Source organism: Mauremys mutica, chromosome 11, assembly GCF_020497125.1.
Source record: "Mauremys mutica isolate MM-2020 ecotype Southern chromosome 11, ASM2049712v1, whole genome shotgun sequence".
Taxonomy (NCBI): Eukaryota; Metazoa; Chordata; order Testudines; family Geoemydidae; genus Mauremys; species Mauremys mutica.
The window spans coordinates 55,450,125-55,468,331 of NC_059082.1; the positions used below are offsets into that span (position 1 = coordinate 55,450,125).

Sequence of the window (18,207 nt, forward strand, 5' to 3'; positions counted from 1 at the left end):
CAAATATTTCATGTCCTTGGCCCAGGTGCTCGCAGGAGGCAGGACAGAGGCCACGGTTGAGCCTGGGGCAGGGATTACAGAGCAGGACTGTACAGGACTTTAGTAGCTGCTGCCTCAGCTCTGGTGTTCTCCTGATTTGGTAGGATCCTGCACTGCCTGGTTTCAGTCTGTTTCCAGATGACCATCCTGCGAGACCTGGAAAAGCTGGCAGGCTGGCATCGCATCTCCATCATCTACCTGCTCAGCGGCATCACTGGGAACCTGGCCAGTGCAATATTCCTGCCCTACAGAGCGGAGGTAAGTCTCTGGCAGACGAGCAGCCCCAGTTACCTGTTGAGAGCACTGACTCTTACATCACCCAGCCCTAGCACAGCCCAGACTGGGGACCCCAGATTGGCCCAACTCGTCCTTTGTGGACACCACTCGGATGAGGAACGGGATGACAGCTCCTGGCACTTCAGCCTCCACTGCCACTTCTGTCATGGGCCATCTCTGCATCTCCCTGGCCTGTGAGGCAGAGGGCAGCTCTATTGGCCAGTGACCGACTGGTCCAGTTGCTGAGTAGTAAAATCCCCAGAACACTCTGGACCCTCTGAGGGTCTCGCCCTTTCAGGACATGGCCCCAAGAAACAGGAGGCCGGGCCTTGCCCGCAGTCCTGAGGAGGCACTGAGGTGCCCAGCACAGTAAGGGGCCCATTTTCAGTTAGCCTACTGCAGGGGCCCAGGCCTCTGACAGACCTGAGACTGAGAGGTCCATAGAAGTGAAGATGCTCCTATGCTGATGGGGAGAGCTTCTCCATCTCCCCGAGCGGCAGTAGCTTTGTTGATGAGAGAATCTCCCGGGGACATAGCGCTGTCTACGCTGGGGGTTAGGTCGGTATAACTAGGTCCCTCAGGGGTGTGGATTTTTCATATCCTTGACTGATATGGGTCTGTATTGTAGAACTGGCCTTAAACAGAATCCCAGCAATGGGAGTTGCTGTTGCCACCACCTAGGGGCTCTGTCTCCAGAACTCCCCCACCAGGCATGGCCCTCTCTTTACCCCTGAAAATGATCTTGAACATATTTATATTGCAGGTAGAGCAATATGCCTGCACTCTTCCACAAATGGTCACTGCCTTTAGGCTGCTGGCTATGGGTAGGCCCTGATCTTAAAAGGCTTTGAGTGTTCCCATGGCAAGGAAAAAGAGGCAGATAACTAAAACAGCCTGTCATGGCAGTAGAAGCACATACAATATTACTCACACACCTTCCTCCACCCCTGCCTCCCTGCTCCCATCCTGTAGCCAGCAGCCGAAGTCGTATCGTGCTCCCAGGTGATGTCCTGATACATTTTAGAAGAATGGTAGAGCCTACAACAGTGATACTCAGACTGAGGCTCGCAAGCAGCAAGTGGTTCTTTAATGTGTCTCCTGGGGCTCTTTGTAGCACATGACATTAAAACACTGGTTAATAACTTAATTATTAACCAATCTAAAACCACACAATCAGGATGTTTTACTGTGTTAATGAACTGTAGTTGATGATAATATACTTGGTCAGTCATTCTGCCGTGCGAATATATAGCACTATAATAAATGAAACAATGAATTCACACTACTGTGCGATAGCTAATTTGGCTCCTGAACCACTGAAGCCTGAGTATCACTGGCCTAGAGGATACCTTCTATTCCTCACCACTGGATACTGGTATCTAGCTTGAGCTGTATAGCATGCTTGTTGCTTGAATGCTACCATACAAGAGTGAGGGCTGACTCAAACTGGCAGAAGGCCTGATGCAGATACTTTGCGCTGCACCCCCCCCCCCCCCCCCCCATGTAGAAAATGGCTCCCCTGGTAGCTGTTGACTCAGAATGAGGTAGCTCCTCAGTGTCACTGACATGGAGCATTCCAGTGGCTGATAGCACCTCTGTGAAGCTGAGACCCGGCAGGAGCAATCAATAGCAGGGTTGGTTTGATCTCCCTCTCTGTAACCTGTGTCATCCTTCTCCTGCAGGTGGGCCCTGCAGGATCCCAGTTTGGAATCCTGGCCTGTCTCTTTGTGGAACTTTTCCAGAGCTGGCAGATCTTGGCACGGCCATGGAGGGCCTTCTTCAAGCTGTTGGCTGTGGTGTTCTTCCTCTTTGCCTTTGGCCTCCTGCCTTGGATTGATAACTTTGCCCACATTTCAGGATTCATCAGTGGCCTCTTCTTGTCCTTTGCCTTCCTGCCCTACATTAGCTTTGGGAAATTTGATTTATATCGGAAGCGATGCCAGATTATAGTGTTCCAGCTCATCTTCATTGGACTCTTCTCAGGACTGGTGATTCTGTTCTATTTCTATCCGATCACGTGTGAGTGGTGTGAGTTCCTCACGTGTATTCCATTCACAGACAAGTTCTGTGAGAAATATGATCTAGACGCACAGCTTCATTGAAAGGCGAAGACTGGCTTCTCGAGCAGGTCCTGGAGTTGGATTGTCTTTGCAGCTGCTGGGCCAGTTCCACATGGACAAAACCTCTCATCCTGTGACACATCTAACCCTTGACCATGGTTAATTTAAACTGTTTTGTCAGCACTTGGCAGACCTATTTTGCCTTATCTCAGAAGATCTGCACATTTTCTGAAAACAGAACAATTGTGCCTTGTTCAATTTATTGAACCTTTCCTGCTGCCATATTTTTATTACAGTACTTTAATACTACATTTTTAACCAGATTTGTTTACTACTGCTAAGGTGGTGATTAAATGGAAAGGTAGCGTTTTAGCTACTGTTAACTATTCTGCACAGTCTATGGCTACATTTGTTTGCTTTATCCTAAGCATATTCAATCTCAAGCACCTACTGGCCATGTCCTTTCCCTCGGACTGCAAAATTAGGTTCCATGTCTTAGGGTTTCACAGTCCTAGCAGGATGATTCGATTTTACTGTTTTGTAGTAGTTGCCATGATGAATTCTCTATGGCAGTTTACAGGCTCACCATTTTGTAGGCTAAGCCTGGAACGTTTGTGACAGTAGCCTTACATGCCCCACCTGGTGATGGCTCTTCATGTGAAATCAGTGTGATAAGTATCATCAGCTGCTTGTTGCTAGACTCACCTGTACTTGTGGCGAACCATGTCTATTTGCTCCCTTCACCTTAATTGCCCTGTATCCACCTGCTTGACTTGCCTGTAGTACAAAACCCAGGATCTCTGCCAATCTGACCCCAAATATGGTGATCGGTTAGACACTGAGCATGTGGGCAAGACCCACCAGCCAGACACTTGGGAAAGAAATCTCTGCGGTAACTCAGAGCCTGTCCCATCAGTAGCCCTGAACATTTCTATTTTTTTTTTTAGGTTGGCACAATTGATTAAAAAGGGACCTATTCAGTCCTAAAGCTCTTTCAATTTCCTGTTTCCTCTCTAGATCCTATCTGTATTTTATGAACTTCTGTCCTCTCCTCTTTACTAGGTTATAGGGCAGAGGTCCCCAAACTATGGGGCTTGGATGACTGTTTGGGGGGGACACAGCTGGGGCCCAGGCTAACCCCCATGGGGAGTGGTACCCAGCTGCCAGCCCTGTACCCAGGGCTCCACCCCCCCAGCTCAGGGGGAACAGAGGTAAGAGGGGGTATGACCCTGAAAAGTTTGGGGGCCACTGCTATAGAGCATCCCTGTTAACAGTTCCTCCCCTAAGGGATGTCTCTCTCTGAACATGCTGGCTATCCCCCAGCCCTCAGTTTAACAACTCCTCTACAACCTTTTTAATTTTACATACCAGCAGTCTGGTTCCATTGTGGTTTCGTTGGAGCCCATCCTTCCTGTATAGGCTCTTCCTTTCCCCAAATTTCCCCAGTTCCTAATAAATCTAAAACCCTACTCTAGGGGCTCATCTGCACACTGAGCCCCTGCAGTTCTATCTGGCCCTGCGTGTGGAACTGGAAGCACTTCAGAGAATGCTACCATAGATATCCTGGACTTTAGAGATTTTCTAGCAAGGTAGCGCAGCTGGGTGAGAACCTTCAGAGAATTCTTCCAAAATGTTTAAATTCTCATAGTTGATTGGGTAGTGATTCAGTTGCTGTAGGCACAGGATGACTCCTGCTCCTATATGCTTTCCACTCCTCCTTCAAACCCATCACACCATCTTTAAATAAATTACATTTAATAAACACACACAGGCTGGCATTCTGCAACATGGAACTGCTGCCTCATCTTGTTTTATAGATGCCAGTTCCTTGTTCTGAGGCCATCACATCCTGCCTATCTCACTAAGGGAGCAAGCTCCTTGAGGCAGGGCAGGACAAAAGCCTTGGTTTTTCATACAGGCCAGTCCTCTCACTACATGCGTGCTCTCTAGCTGCTGTTGGTCTGATTCCCATCTTCTGGGCTCAAGGCCTCATGCCACTGTTTATGGCTTCTTAAAGGCAATATCCAATTTCACCATATCCATTTTTTAAGCTAGCAGTAGCTCAAGATCAATATAGCCTCTCTGTGGTCTGGATTTCGTCAGTGTCTGTTTCCTCATGACCAAAGTCTGGTCAAGACAGCTGCATAAATTATTAGGCTTAGTCCTTTATTTGTGGTTGTGCCTATGGTGGCATCAAGTTCCAGCAGACAGAACTTCAGAGGGCTCTGAGAAGCATCAAAATGCACCATTTGTCCTTCATAGCCAGGGCACAGCAAAAGCGAACACCACATTCAAACACTAACCTACCAGAGAATTTTCATTGCCTCCTGCCTTTGCTCTTTGAAATGCCACAAGTTTCTCTTCTGGAAAGATGCTGAATCTGCAGGCTGGTCCTGCTGCAGTAACAACCTGGAGTTAGTCCTTTTCAGGCAGAAAAACTGGAGCTGTAATCAAAGAGTTTGAAATTAAGATATTGCTACTGCCTCCACGCTTTCCACAGACCAGCTGGGCTGGCAAGCGACCTTGTGCACCAGCTTGGCACTCTGAGTGGTGTATGTTGCTGTGTTTTATTTATAGTTACCCTAGAACAATCAAGCAGCCTGTATCAGGCACAATGTTTCCTACATCAATTATTAGGAGCTTGGCACTTACAAAAATTTGTTTTGGTTGCATGATTTTTTTTTAATCTTGGTAACTAAAGTTAGGCACCTAGATGAGCAGCCTGGTGGTGTAGTGCTGCTGCTTCCTTTGGCTTTTGGAAAACCAGTTCACTTTATTAGATGCAGGGATATGGATTCAGGTGCCTAACTTTAATCAGCCAAGACTGACAATTTTGGCCACCATAGATTAAATGCCAACCAGACACTGGACCTGTTTAGTAAGCATACACCATACACTTGTTACATTGTTGAAAATACTCATACTGTCTGAAAGCATTTTAACTACATTAACTGCCCACAATCTTCATTAACAAAGAGTTACAGTTGCCCAGCGGCCTTACAGAACATTTAGTTCTACAAGTGGCACTGCATATTCCCACTTACGGGTACTGTGCCATCTTGTGTGCCTTTACTAGCCAGAGACAACTGCCCCTCAGTCTCCCCAAGGTACTGAAGGAGAGATTATAGAAGGAGGCGGAATGCCCTCTCCACCTCAGTTCCTTCCAACTGCGTGCCTGGACAGATATGAACTCTGGTCTCCTCAGAGCTGGAGACTTGTTTCCTCCAAAAAAAATCAGTGTTCCCTCATAGAGAATAGTTAGGGTGTCTGGTTCTGGGGTATGGTGGAACCAAAAAAGTAAAGGAAGCTGGGGTTTAAAAGGTGTGCTTGCTGCCCAGCTGTATTCCCAGTATCAGACACCCAAGTACAGTACAGTAACTCCTCACTTAACATTGTAGTTATGTTCCTGAAAATGCAACTGTAAGCAAATCTAATTTTCCCCACAAGAATTAATGTAAATGCGGAGGGGGGGGGGGTTAGGATCCAGGGAAGTTTTTTTCACCAGACAAGACTATTATATATATAAATCTATATATACACACATACACACAGCAATGATGACTGTGAAGCATGGTTGAGGTGGAGGAGTCAGAGGGTGGGATACTTCCCAGGGAATGCCTTACTGCTAAATGATGAACTAGCACTCGGCTGAGCCCTCAAGGGTTAACATGTTAATGTTGCCTCACACTCTACAAGGCAGAACAAATGGAGGGAGGGGAGACAGCATGGCAGATAGAGACAGATGATCAACTTAAAAAGGGGAAATGCACAAGTTGAGAGCAGCTGCTGTGAGCATGCTCCCTGTCTCCCCACACCCTTCTCTATGGAAATGGGGTAAGTGGGGGGCAGAAGCAGGGGAGAGGGGGACACCCTGACATTACCTCCCCCAGCAAGCAGGAGGCTCTGGGGAGCAGCTCCAAGGCAGAGGGCAGGAGCAGCACATGGTAGTGGGGGGAGGGACAGCTGAACTGCTGGCAATTGATAGCCTTCTGGGCAGCTGCTGCACAGGGAATTTAAGGGAGCTGATAGTGGGGCTGCTGGTCTATCCTGGTTCCAAGCCCCCACCAGCCAGCTCCAATGGGCTGCTCTTTCTGCAAGCAGTGGACAAAGCAGGCACCTGCCAAACAGAGTTATAATGGAACACTGCACAACTTTAAATGAGCGTGTTCTCTAACTGAACAACATTAACCAGGATGACTTCAAGTGAGGAGTTACTGTACCTGAAGTGTCTGGGAGAAGGCCACTTGCTTTTTGGGTATCTGATCTGTCAGACTTTCACTCCCAGAGCCCACAAGTACAGAGAGATTTGTCTGCAACGTCCTCTGCTTAAGGAAGCCCTTGAGGCTAGACCTCTGGATCTGTTCAGACTTCGGTTTCAAGGTCTGAAAGAGTCAGCCTCTGCCCCTGTGGCCTCCATTGGTTCTGGTTGACTGAAGAATTTCAAGAAGGTGGAAGGTGCCTAAATTTCCTCTCTCATGATTCTGTCAGTGCATCTGAGCACCCAGAAAGCAAAGGTCTCTGAGGACAATCCCTTATTCATGGAGGAATCATAATAAAATTAGTATAATTACATCTTTGGAATCCCAGTTTTTCATCCAAGCTCTAATCATCAAACTGGGTTTTCAAAAACCAGCATTTGGGATGGGTCCTGACACTTGTAAAGGCTGCTGTCCAGTGGTGGGCTGGCCCCTCAGTAGCTATGCCAGAGCACAGTCCTAACAATCAAAGGTTGGCAAAAGGGCAGAGCCCCCAGCTTGAACCCCCCCAACTTCCTGGCACTGCTCTGACACCACATCCCACCCTCCTATCTCTGCCACCCAAAAGTTTTAAGAATCTGAAAGTGTTAGCAGCAGCTCATGTTAGGTGGGCAGTGTATCAGGATCCCCTTGACTAAATGGCCCAGCTACTTGCTTTTCTTTGATCACACTCAGTCCCGTTGTACAGGAAAAGGGTGGAGGGGCATGCGTCAGGATTTCATTATCCTTATTGCTTACTAGAGTCTTTCATCCGCCCTATATTTAATTAACGCTAATTTTCTTGACAATACTTCTAAACTAAAACCGAGGCTGCATGTGGATTTTAGAGCACTTGACAATACTGCTCTTAAACCAGAAATTTTGGTCTCAGGGCCAAGCTTTCAAAAGGATCCCTGCAGAATGCAGGTAGAGAGCAACTAGTGTGCACAACATGCATTCTCTGACAGCTGCCAAGGAAAGGGCTCAAACTCTCAGTACATGGGTGCAGCTCCGGTTCAATTATCACAGCATGACCCCTTGAGTGACCCAGTTATTGTCACAACAGTCTGCCTGCAAACTCTCTGGTTTCAGCAGAGCCCTAGGATTGCTGCCCTTACACATTTTGCTCTTTGGGCCAACCCACGCTGGAGTAGTGTACTTTACTCAGTAACTTTTTCAATACTGATTCCCCAAATGGGAAGGTGATACAACCAGGGGGCAACACCAGTTTGGGTGATATGCTGTTATATGCCCAGGAACAAACACTTTCATAATTCTCTCTTCAAGTACAGCACCAAAAATCAGGATGAGGTCTGTTTATAAAGAAGCAAGTCTGAGCCCGAAGTATGGGCAAAAAAATAAAAATAAAAAACAGATGATTTTTGTAAACAGCTGATATTTTGGGAAGGGACCCTTGCCTCAAATGAGCCCAAATTTGGATCACTAACCCTACCCTGAATGCACCCGTCTCCGCAAGGCACAGAAATTTCTAACAATTCACGTCGCCCTGTGGATTTTAGAGTATTTAGAATAGGTGTGTTTTAAACAGTAGGTGACTCTTGACCTTAACTGAACTAGAACTGCTGTCCTACTATAATCTTGTGGCTCAGAATTAAGGATATCTGGGAAATGCATCAAGAATGTTTTTTAACCATATCAACATTAACCAAATGCATGAACTCCATTGACAGTGGGTGATTTATTAAATACCTGAACCAGTTGTTTCCACTGCTTTCAACATGTAGGTTGATTTAGTTGTGTTCTTGCTATGTGGTTTATATAAGCACTGAATTAATCATTAACTATAAATTAAAGTGCTGCTTCAGAGAACAGTATTTATTAGCTGAAAATACTATTGGGGGGAGGTAACTAATCCCATTGATATCAGTAACAGCCGTAGTGCCTAACAATGAGGCACGTCTGCCCACTCAGCCTCACTCCAGCCTATATGACTGAGACCTGGAAATGTAGTAGGACAAGCGGCTGAATGTGATTGGGATACAGCAACAACTCTGAGCACTCCAGGAGCTGACAGTTGCAGCGTTGGCCTCCACGAGCACAAGCACTATGGTCCTGGATTAATGAAGATATAGGCTTACAGAATGTGTGCAGGAAGCTTTAGGACATACCTTACAGGTCACTTTCGAAGCTTCTTTATAAAGCAGACCTCATCACGATTTCTGATGCCGTACCTGCATAGAGAGTTATGCTGTTATATGCCTAGGAACAAACCTTTATATGCCCCCAGCCAACACACACCTCCTCACCTGTCAGAGTTCATGCTTTAAAGGAGAGACACGGGCACCATGTTATTGGCAGGACACCAAATAGTCATGTGACCAGAGAATTCTAGTCCATTTATCCAGCTTCCCACCCCATCACTGCAGTAACTCAGGGCCTGCAGTCATGCAATGCATTAAGTTACATGACTAACATCTATCACATGCACCTCATTCTCTCTCATCCTGTCCCCCATGGGAGAATCATGCATGCACGGCAGTGTTGATGGAGAGGGGGCGGGAGGGTTGTTTTTTTTGTAGCGAAGGCATTTCTTGCACACACCAATCTGCATACAGTATTTAGGAGACATGCCTTTCCCCTTCAGTCTGTGCACGTGAGGTTGCCAATTTTATTCGTCCAAACTGATTGGCTCCAGTGTGCCCAGTGCCAGAGTGTGTGTAATAGCTAGAGAATGCAGCAGGTGCTGGCGCTGCTCCCTTCTTCTCGTGTTACTGACTGTGTGTAGAGCTGGGATGGTTTGTAAACTTCTTTACTTAGATCCCCAGTGACATAACACTGAGCAGGGCCAGGAGCCTGTTTTCCACTCTCATCCTTGGTATGCCTGCTGCCTTCTACTCCACTCCCTCTTCCTGCGTTATCATGACTCCCATCCTACCTCTCCCTTCAGCCTCTCAACCAGTGGCACAGCTCCTTGCTCTGCTCCCTGTCCTCATCTTATCCTGGATGCCTCAGTGCCCGTTAAATCACAGCAGAAAACAGACGTACTTACCCCTGGTCCCAGCTAATTTCTGCCCTCGCAGCCCCACCACACATGCATACTGCTCCCTGAGGAAAAGTAACCCCCCTGCCTCTTTTCCCCTTGGTCAGTTGGCATCTATGGTGTTGTCAGGCTAATTTAAACTGAGCCCCTCAGGGCAGAGTGTTTGTCATTTATCTGGGAAGCACCATGCATACCTGTGGTTGGTGCTCTGGAAACAGCAAAAGCCTGGGGAATGCAGAACCTACTCTCAGTAACTGCGAATCAGGGAAATAGCTTTTCACCAGGAGAAAGGACTCATGGCTGCTCTGTTGAACTTCAAGGTTTGCTGACTTTGAAACATCAAGTCAACGTATTGTATTGTTATACACGCTCCCCACTGAGCTCTCTCCAAGAGCATGAAGTCATGCACATTATGAGGAGAGCCCAGAGAGTGAGAAACAGGCACTGAGACACGGGGGGTGGTGGGGGTGGTGTCCCTTTAATAATAATTATAAATGTTGGCTCTAGATCTGTCAGTGGTGTATCACAAGTGGGGCAGGATCTTTCACCCTGCATAGCGGGGCTAACCAACCTATGGAGAGAGGACTTTCTAAGAGAACCCCTTACTAATAGTCACCAAATCGCCTCCGCTGCGGTTCATTAAGAGACCAAGCCAGAGAAGCAGCCTTCCTTAATGGTTCTAGCCCGCTTTTGTGGGAACCATCTGAACAAGAGGGAACCCAAATGGGAAACCCAAAGACACAGGAGGTTCTGGTCTGGCTGGAGGAATATAAGTGGCTTCTGTTTTGTTCCTGTAACTGAAGAGGAAAGCCTGTCTAACTGAGCATATAGAAAATCATAAGACTAGATGAGACTCAATACGCGTGTTGGCTGTTTATTGTTAGAAAATCTCCCTCTCTCTCATTGTTTTGTTGCAGTGGTTAGCTAAAAACACTGTTTTAAGGAGGCTGTTGGTCAAGCTCACTGGTCACAGATTCCCCCAGGGAGAAAACACGTGCCTGAGCCCAGGTCAGGGAGAGATGTGCAGCTAGTTCGCTCACGTGACACCAACCCTGGGAGCACTCCATGAGGCAATGCGGTCACACTTCTCAAGCTTTCCAATGGAAAATCTAACCAGAATCAAAGGGACAAGACCAGCCTTTGCACGCACAAACATTTTACAGACATGCAATCTGACAAGCCAGGCCTCCTCCTAGTCCCCACAGGCTCAGTGAAGATAGAAAAATCCTGCTACTTACTCTCGCAGCTTCTTTTTGTCATCTGTCATTTTCTCTCCAGCAAAGGTTAAGTGATATGTTCTCCATACGTACGTCCTGTAAAGGCAAAATTCTGTGACTTAAGAGAGGGCAGCAGGAACAGCAGCAACCCACAAAGGATCAGAGAATAAGGATGACAGCACAGAGGGGACAGCAATGAACATGACTCAGTGAGCGCAAGTGCTGCTCCCTGAGGTACCCGAAATATGAAAGGAGTGAAATCCCGCTCTGTTCCCAGCTATCACAGGTCAGTCCAGAGTGGAGTGACAGAGCAGCTAGGGCCTTCAGGCTCTTACTGCCCCACATGTGCTTTACAAGGGATTCCACCTGCAGTTATGTCTCTTGGGTTGATTACACAAATGAAGGCCGGGATTTACGCACCTCAGAGACAAAAGGAAATGAACAGGATTGTGTGGGTGGCTGATTTACACTCCTCTTGTTGTAGGAGAAACGGTAGTATCAAGGTGCATCAGATTGCCCATAGCACCCCTTTTCCTCTGGGGAGCCCCCAACTCACCAGCTAATGTGCTGTATGCCCCCTTCCCGCTCCTGCTTCAGCTGAACATATCGCTGGATAGCTTTCTTCAGGTCCAGGACACTGGCATTCTGTACCACTACTACAGCTAAAAGGGAAAAGACTGTCACCTGGCTATGGTCCCAGAGATGCTGTCCGAAGGGAGGCAGAGCTCCAGCTTCCAGACCCCGCCCTCACCTGTTGGAAGCTGCACTTTCAGTGGAGTTGCTTTGTGCTCTTCATTCTCCACAAATAGCAACACTAGGACTAGCTTTCCTTAATGCTCCAGTCCAAAAGCCTGTGCCACAACTGCACAGGGCTGGGAACTGGATGATACAAAGCCAGCTTGGCAGCTGGTGAGAAGTGAGGTAGGGATGAGTCTGCCTGGCTGTATCAACTACCGCACAGGAGTTTTTTACTTTATTGCATCACAGCACCTGTGTGTCTGACTCAGAAGATGGTTTGGGCTGCATGGGCCTGGTGAGAAGGCACTAAGCTACCGCACTCTGATACCCTGCTGGCAGTATTCAGAGCCCTGCATGACAAGGAGTTTACCAATCTAGCCCCCTTCACAATATCACCATGGTAAGGTGCCATGTGGAGGGGTTTGCCCAACCTCAGACACAACACCTGCTGCACTGGCTTACTAGCTGGCTCAATACTTAAGTGTACTGGATTGAATTTCCTAGAACTCCTCCTCAACCTTCTGATCCCATTCAAAACCCATCCCCTGCAGATAGCCTTCTTTCACCAAGCACGGAATTCCTCCCCAGAGCCCATCAATGCCACCCCTACACTGGCTAGGGAAGGTCACCTCACAGTGAGCTAAGCAGTGGGATAGGCACTAATCAAGTGGCAAGGGAAGATGTGGGAACTGAACCTTGGTCTCAGCATCCTCCCCAGATCCAACCCCACCGCAGCCTGGCTTCAGTAGAAGGCTGCACACATGCCCAGTGCCACTTAACTGCAAGCAACTACCCCAGCTAGGTCTACCACTCTCCTCCTGCTCCAACTTCTAACTGACCAATGCTCCAGAGCTCTAAAATGTGCGTGAGATTTTTCAAGGGAGATGATTCAGCATGGTCCCTGCATGTGCCATTTAACATGGCAAATACATGTCATGCATACATGTATGTAGGGGCAGGCCCTACACAACCCCTGAAGTAGCATATGGGAGCAGACCCACTTCTCTGGGCTTGTAGCCCCTCCCTTCACTTTAGGTCAAAGATCTGGCCAGTGATCTATGGCAGGCCGTCAGTGTGATCTTAGATGATGTGTCTACTCTGCAATAAAAGACCCATAGCTACCCACCCACAAGACGGGTAGGTCTCAAAGCCCATGCTCCAGTTTGAGCCCAAAAGTCTATGCTGCAATTTTTAGCCCCACAGTCTGAGCCCTGCAAGCCAGAGGCAACTGACCTGGACTCAGAGCTGTGGACTTTTTATTGCAGTGTAGACATACCCAAAGAGACTCCCAACACAACCCCGACAGGCCGCATAGGGCGCCGGGGGTGGGGTGAGAAGCATGTCAGGGGACTTACGCATAACTTCTTCATCCGCCTTGCACACCCGCACCGTCATGGCTTGGCCATACTCCAGCGCAATCTGAGAATTGATTTCCTCCACAGTGACCTGTCCAGGAAGTGAAAGGCAGATGAACCACCAGGTGCACCTTGCTCCCCACAGCCCTGTTAGTGCTCTGACGGGTGTGACTCAAAGCATCTGACACCTGCAGCCATGGGGCTCTGCCCTCTTGCCCGCCTCCCCCGCCCCCCACGGGTTCTACCCCACCCCCACAGCCCTCTTCCTCTCCCGCACCCACCCCCCTTTCTCCAGGGCTCTGCCCCCCCATGACTGCCCATGCCCAGAACCCACCTGCGCCCCCAAGCTTCTCCAGGGCCTTGCCCCGCCCTACGCCCAACCCCCCCCATTCTCCAGGGCCCCGCCTCCGGCAGTCACGTGGGCTCGGCCGGGACCGGGACACGCCCCCAGCTCCTGTCCGGCTCGCCCCAGAGCGGGGGGAGGGGAGGGAGTGACGCAGTGGCGCGACGCCGCTCAATGCCGGTGGGGGCGGGGCTTGGCGCTGCCAGGACGGGGGGGCTCCGCGCGGGGGGCGAGCGGCACCTGCACGGGGAGGTCGCAGAGCAGCGGGTCCTGCACGAGGCGGGCCAGCCCCTCCTGGAACAGCTCGAGCACCTCGGCGTGCGCCAGCTCCTCCTCCTCGGGGCCCGGCTCCGCCATCAGCCCGCGCGCGCGGCTCGCCAGGAGGCGGGACCTGAGCGCGGGCGGAGCTTCCCGTAACCCGGAGAAGGGAAGAGGCGGGGCTGCAACGTGACCCGGAAGCGGAAATGCTGCTGTTCTGCCCGGCCTGCGGGAACGTGCTGGTGGCTGAGGAAGGCGCGAGATGCCACCGCTTCGCCTGCACCACGTGTCCCTACGTGCGCAACGTCACGCGCAAGGTACCCCCCCCCCGCTGGTGGCAGTGCCCCCTGCTGCCGCCTCCCCTGGCGAGGCCTGTGCTTCGGTGGGCGGGGACTGCCAGGCCCAAAAGCCCGCCTCCTGGGGCAGAGCAACCAATCAGAGCCTGGGGGCCTGGCCTGAGTGGCCTGCTGGGGGCGGAGCTGGTCGCTGCAGGGCGGGGCCTGGCCTGAGGGGGTCTGCTGGGGGCGGAGCTGGTCGCCGGGGGGCGGGGCTGATGTGGGCGTGGCTCATGCTATGGAGGGAGGCACCTCCCACCCAGGCCGCCTGGGTGAAATCCAGGTTGGGGCTGGCTGGAGCCTCAGGGCCTGTGTGCCCCACAGGTGAGCAGCCGGAAGTACCCGAAGCTGAAGGAGGTGGATGACGTGCTGGGTGGTGCTGCAGCGTGGGAGAACGTGGACTCCACGGCAGGTGAGCATCGCCCTTGGGGCTTGGCTGGTGATGCCTGGTTGGCCCCCCCCACTGCTGGGGACATTGGGCCCTCCTGGCATGGCTGGGAGCTGAGCCAGTGCATGAGGGACAAGCTGAGTCAGGGAACAGCTCCCGGCAAGCCGGCTCCCAGCCTCTCTCCAGTACAAGAACCGTCCATCTAGCCCAGGATCCTGACTTCTGATGGTGGCCAGTGCCAGGTGCTTCAGAGGGCGTGAACAGAACAGGGGAATTATCAAGTGATCCATCCCCTGTCATCCAGTCCCAGCTTCCGGCAGTCAGAGGCTAGAGCCATTCAGAGAATGGGGGTGTGTCCCTGCCCATCTTACCGAATAGCCATTGATGGATCTGTCCTCTAACTCTTTTTTGAAACCCCTTACAGTTTTGGCCTTCACAACATGCCCTAGTATGAGTTCCACAGGTTGACTGTGTTATGTGAAGAAACACTCCCTTTTGTTTTAAACCTGCTGCCTATTAATTTCACTGGGTGACCCCTAGTTCTTGTGTTATGAGCAGGCCCTCTCAGAGGTCCAGAGAGGCGGGGGCCACTTCCAGTGTTTGAGGCCCCTAGCCATAATAAAAATAAAAAATGACGACACATGAAAAGAAAATAAGGCACCAAAAAAAGAGTTTTCAGAGGGAGCTCACAGATGATATACAAATTACAAAAATGAGTAAGGCAAAAGTGGAGAAAAAGGAGGAACAAGGACTCTAGGAAAAGGTAAATCACGATGTAAAAAATACAATGCAAGCTAACTACAAAATGTCTTTCATAGGTATATCTCCATCTAATAAAACAGCTATCTCATAGAACTGGAAGGGACCTTGAAAGGTCATTGAGTCCAATCCCCTGCCTTCACAGCAGGACCAAGTACTATCCCTGACAGATTTTTGCCCCAGATCCCTAAATGGCCCCCTCAAGGACTGAGCTCACAACCCTGGATTTAGCAGGCCAGTGCTCAGACCACTAAGCTGAAACATGTAGCCAACCATATTTGAAAAGTTCTGCTGTAAATAAGTAGTTTATCCAAACTTGAAATGCTCTACTGTAAATAAGTAGCCTGTTTACACTGGAAATGTTCTAAAGTAAATATGTTGCTATCCACACTTGAAATATTCTGCTGTAAACGTGTACACAAATGCTGAAAAGACTTAAAACGAAGGAATACCAATTTAGAACACAAAATGAAACAGGTTATTATCCTTATCACTGAATCAAAACTCAAGCATGCAAGATATAATAGGCTGAACTGAAGACAAAGGGATGACATATGTATAGTAAACACAGACACGGATACAGACAGAGGGATAATGTCCAAAAATCTCAAATTTGTGTCCTCACAAATGTTCACCTTGAATCTGGGCCTATAGACTATGAAAGCCTATGATGATGGCCTAGCTACCAAGCTAGGGCTCAACCAACCAGTCACCTCTTGTAGCTACCGTATGAAGATAATAATGAGGAATTCTCACACATTAATTCCTTAGTCAACTAGACATAAAACTATAAAGACACTAAAATGTAACAATTCTCTCCCTTTAAACATGCACTTGATCCAGCACCAGCCACTAGTAGTGGTTTGTTTCTGTAATCAGCTGATCTGAGAGGACACGTTCATCACGGTTTAATCTTGTGCCATCAGAACCGATATTAATATTTATGAATATTTTTAACTCTTTAATATGACAAATCTATATCAGATAAAAAAATTATGTCTTTTACCAAATCACCTCTCTTATTTGCTTAAATTTGCAGCTCTAAGATGAGTGTGTGTCACATTTTGGTCTGATAGGAATGCGCATAAAAACAAGTTGTGAAACTTATCAAATGCCAACAAAATTTACAAGTGTTTAAATTTGAGCCCCCCCCCCCCCCCTTTGAGCTTGAGGCCCAGGCCAAATGGCCTTCCTGGCTCCCCCTCTGATTGGCCCTGGTTATGAGAAGGAGTAAATAATACTTCCTTATTCACTTTCTCCTCATCAGTCATGATTTTCTAGATCTTTATCACATCCCCTCTTAGTTATTCTTTTCCAATTGTAATATCTTTTTGAGATGGGGTGACCAAAACTGCACATTGTATTCAAGGTGTGGGTGTACCATGGATTTATATAGTGGTATTATATTTTGTCTTAGGGCTTGGCTACACTTACAAATTTGCAGCGCTGCAGCAGGGTGTGAAAACACACCCTCTGCAGCGCTGCAAATTGCGGCGCTACAAAGCGCCAGTGTAGTCAAAGCCCCAGCGCTGGGAGCTGTGCTCCCAGCGCTGTCCGTTATTCCTCACAGGGAAGTGGAGTACGGACAGCGCTGGGAGAGTTTTCTCCCAGCGCTGGCGCTTTGATTAATGCAAGTGTAGCCAAAGCCTTAGTGTCTATCCCTTTCCTAATGGTTCCTAATGTTCTGTTTGCTTTTTTGACTGCCTCTGCACATTGAGTGGATGATTTCAGAGAATTATCCACAATGACTCCAAGATCTCTTTCTTGAGTGGTAACAGCTAATTTAGACCCCATCATTTTATATGAATAGTTGGGATTATGTTGTCCAATGTGCAGTACTTTGCATTTATCAACATTGAATTTCATTGGCCATTTTGTTGCCCAGTCATCCACTCCTGAGAGATCCCTTTGTAACTCTTTGCAGTGTGCTTTGGACTTAATTTTGTATCATCTGCAAATTTTGCTACCTCACTGTTTACCCCTTTTTCCAAATCATTTATAAATATATTGAACAGCATATTCTGGGTCTGCTTACTTGCATGGAGCTGTTGCCATTTCTGTGCTTGCATTTCCCTACTCCCAGTGGGATCTGTCCCCTACCCTGCAAGATTTTTGCTTGGGAAAGAAGTGGCTTCTGGCCCTGCCTGTCAGTGGCTATGAGAGCAGCAATAGTGCCCCCCCATATCTTAGAAACCAGGTAGTCCTCAACATGTTAAATCCATTGGCATTAGTTCATCTATTGGCATCTAAGTTCTCCCATCATGTAAAAAGTGAGCCAGTGGACATCTTGAAATAGCTCTTGAATGGATTGTGGAAGGCTGAATTCTAGCCCTTCAGATAGAGCAGCTCTAGAAGTGAGCTCCCCTGACAGAACAAAGAATTGCTTTGCTAGCCCTGGGAGCTGTACTCACTGGAGTTCTTCTGGTTTCTTTTGCAGAGCCGTGTCCCAAGTGTGAGCATCCTCGTGCCTACTTCATGCAGATTCAGACCAGATCAGCCGATGAGCCCATGACCACCTTCTATAAGTGTTGTAATGCCCAGTGCGGCCACAGGTGGAGGGACTAATTTTTGCTTCAGATTTAAGTTCTTCAGTATCGTTTTTGCTCTTTGTTTGAAAATTCCCCAGCTTGGTTGTATGAAAGATAGTAACATGGACTAGTGCATGATATTAAATTAACACTGGCTGCTGCTAGTGCAGACATTCCCCATAATCTGATGGTCCAGGGGCTGAAGGTTATACATATACTGCACATTTTCCTGATAGCAAACATTGTTAGAACAAAGAATTGCCTCTGTTTAGAGATTATATGCTAAAATCTATTTATTCAGCAGTTCCTACTGCAACGCTGCTCTTTTATAGGGATGCATTAAGTTATTGTTTATTACTAACCACAGCTGTGATCTAAGATTGCAGGCCAAAAAATGACAGGAATGGTCAGTATCTAGATGAGAAACAGCCAAATAAAATGTTTACGTCGTACTATTGCTTCAGTGAGTGATGCTTCCCCTGGATCAGTACTGAACTCACAGGACTTGGGGCCCTGTTGTACTATGCTCTGTACAGAAAGCTGACAAAGCCTGTCCCCTTGCCCTAGATTGCTTATGAATGAAAGGGGAAAAAAAAAGATAGGTGAAAGATGAGGGAAAAGAGATGCAGCATACAAGGAGCATGATCAGAGTGATGGAGAGGAATTGTCATTTTA

General features: G+C 48.4%; 3 protein-coding genes across 14 annotated transcripts in view; 2 read left to right on the forward strand and 1 right to left on the reverse strand.

Annotated features, from left to right (window-relative positions):
- The window catches only part of RHBDF1 (rhomboid 5 homolog 1), a 97,020-nt gene extending 94,603 nt beyond the window's left edge, over positions 1-2,417 (forward strand). For all 9 annotated transcript variants that reach the window (XM_044981208.1, XM_044981213.1, XM_044981209.1 and 6 more), the window contains 2 exons: positions 144-297; positions 1,998-2,417. In XM_044981208.1, coding sequence (XP_044837143.1) covers positions 144-297; positions 1,998-2,417 — 574 coding nt within the window. The remainder of the gene's footprint in view (positions 1-143; positions 298-1,997) is intronic.
- SNRNP25 (small nuclear ribonucleoprotein U11/U12 subunit 25) lies at positions 293-13,635 on the reverse strand. Of its 4 annotated transcripts, XR_006572636.1 has the most exons (7): positions 13,505-13,635; positions 12,922-13,012; positions 11,385-11,490; positions 10,850-10,924; positions 8,740-8,802; positions 4,683-4,819; positions 293-507 (listed from the first exon to the last, which is right to left on the reverse strand). XR_006572636.1 is itself a non-coding variant. In XM_044981216.1 (6 exons), the coding sequence occupies exons 1-5, from the start codon at positions 13,619-13,621 to the stop codon at positions 8,748-8,750; spliced, it is 444 nt and encodes a 147-aa protein (XP_044837151.1). In that variant the 5' UTR covers positions 13,622-13,635; the 3' UTR covers positions 3,167-4,819; positions 8,740-8,747. The 4 variants fall into 4 exon arrangements, 2 of the variants coding, with proteins under 2 accessions (XP_044837151.1, XP_044837152.1); XR_006572637.1 differs by lacking the exons at positions 293-507; positions 8,740-8,802 and adding an exon at positions 2,466-2,603; XM_044981216.1 differs by lacking the exon at positions 293-507 and having other exon boundaries at positions 3,167-4,819.
- Positions 13,601-18,114, forward strand: POLR3K (RNA polymerase III subunit K). The gene is made up of 3 exons (XM_044981218.1): positions 13,601-13,839; positions 14,182-14,269; positions 17,442-18,114. Exons 1-3 carry the CDS (start codon positions 13,729-13,731, stop codon positions 17,567-17,569), a joined length of 327 nt encoding a protein of 108 aa, XP_044837153.1. The 5' UTR covers positions 13,601-13,728; the 3' UTR covers positions 17,570-18,114.
- Positions 18,115-18,207: the final 93 nt, after the last annotated feature.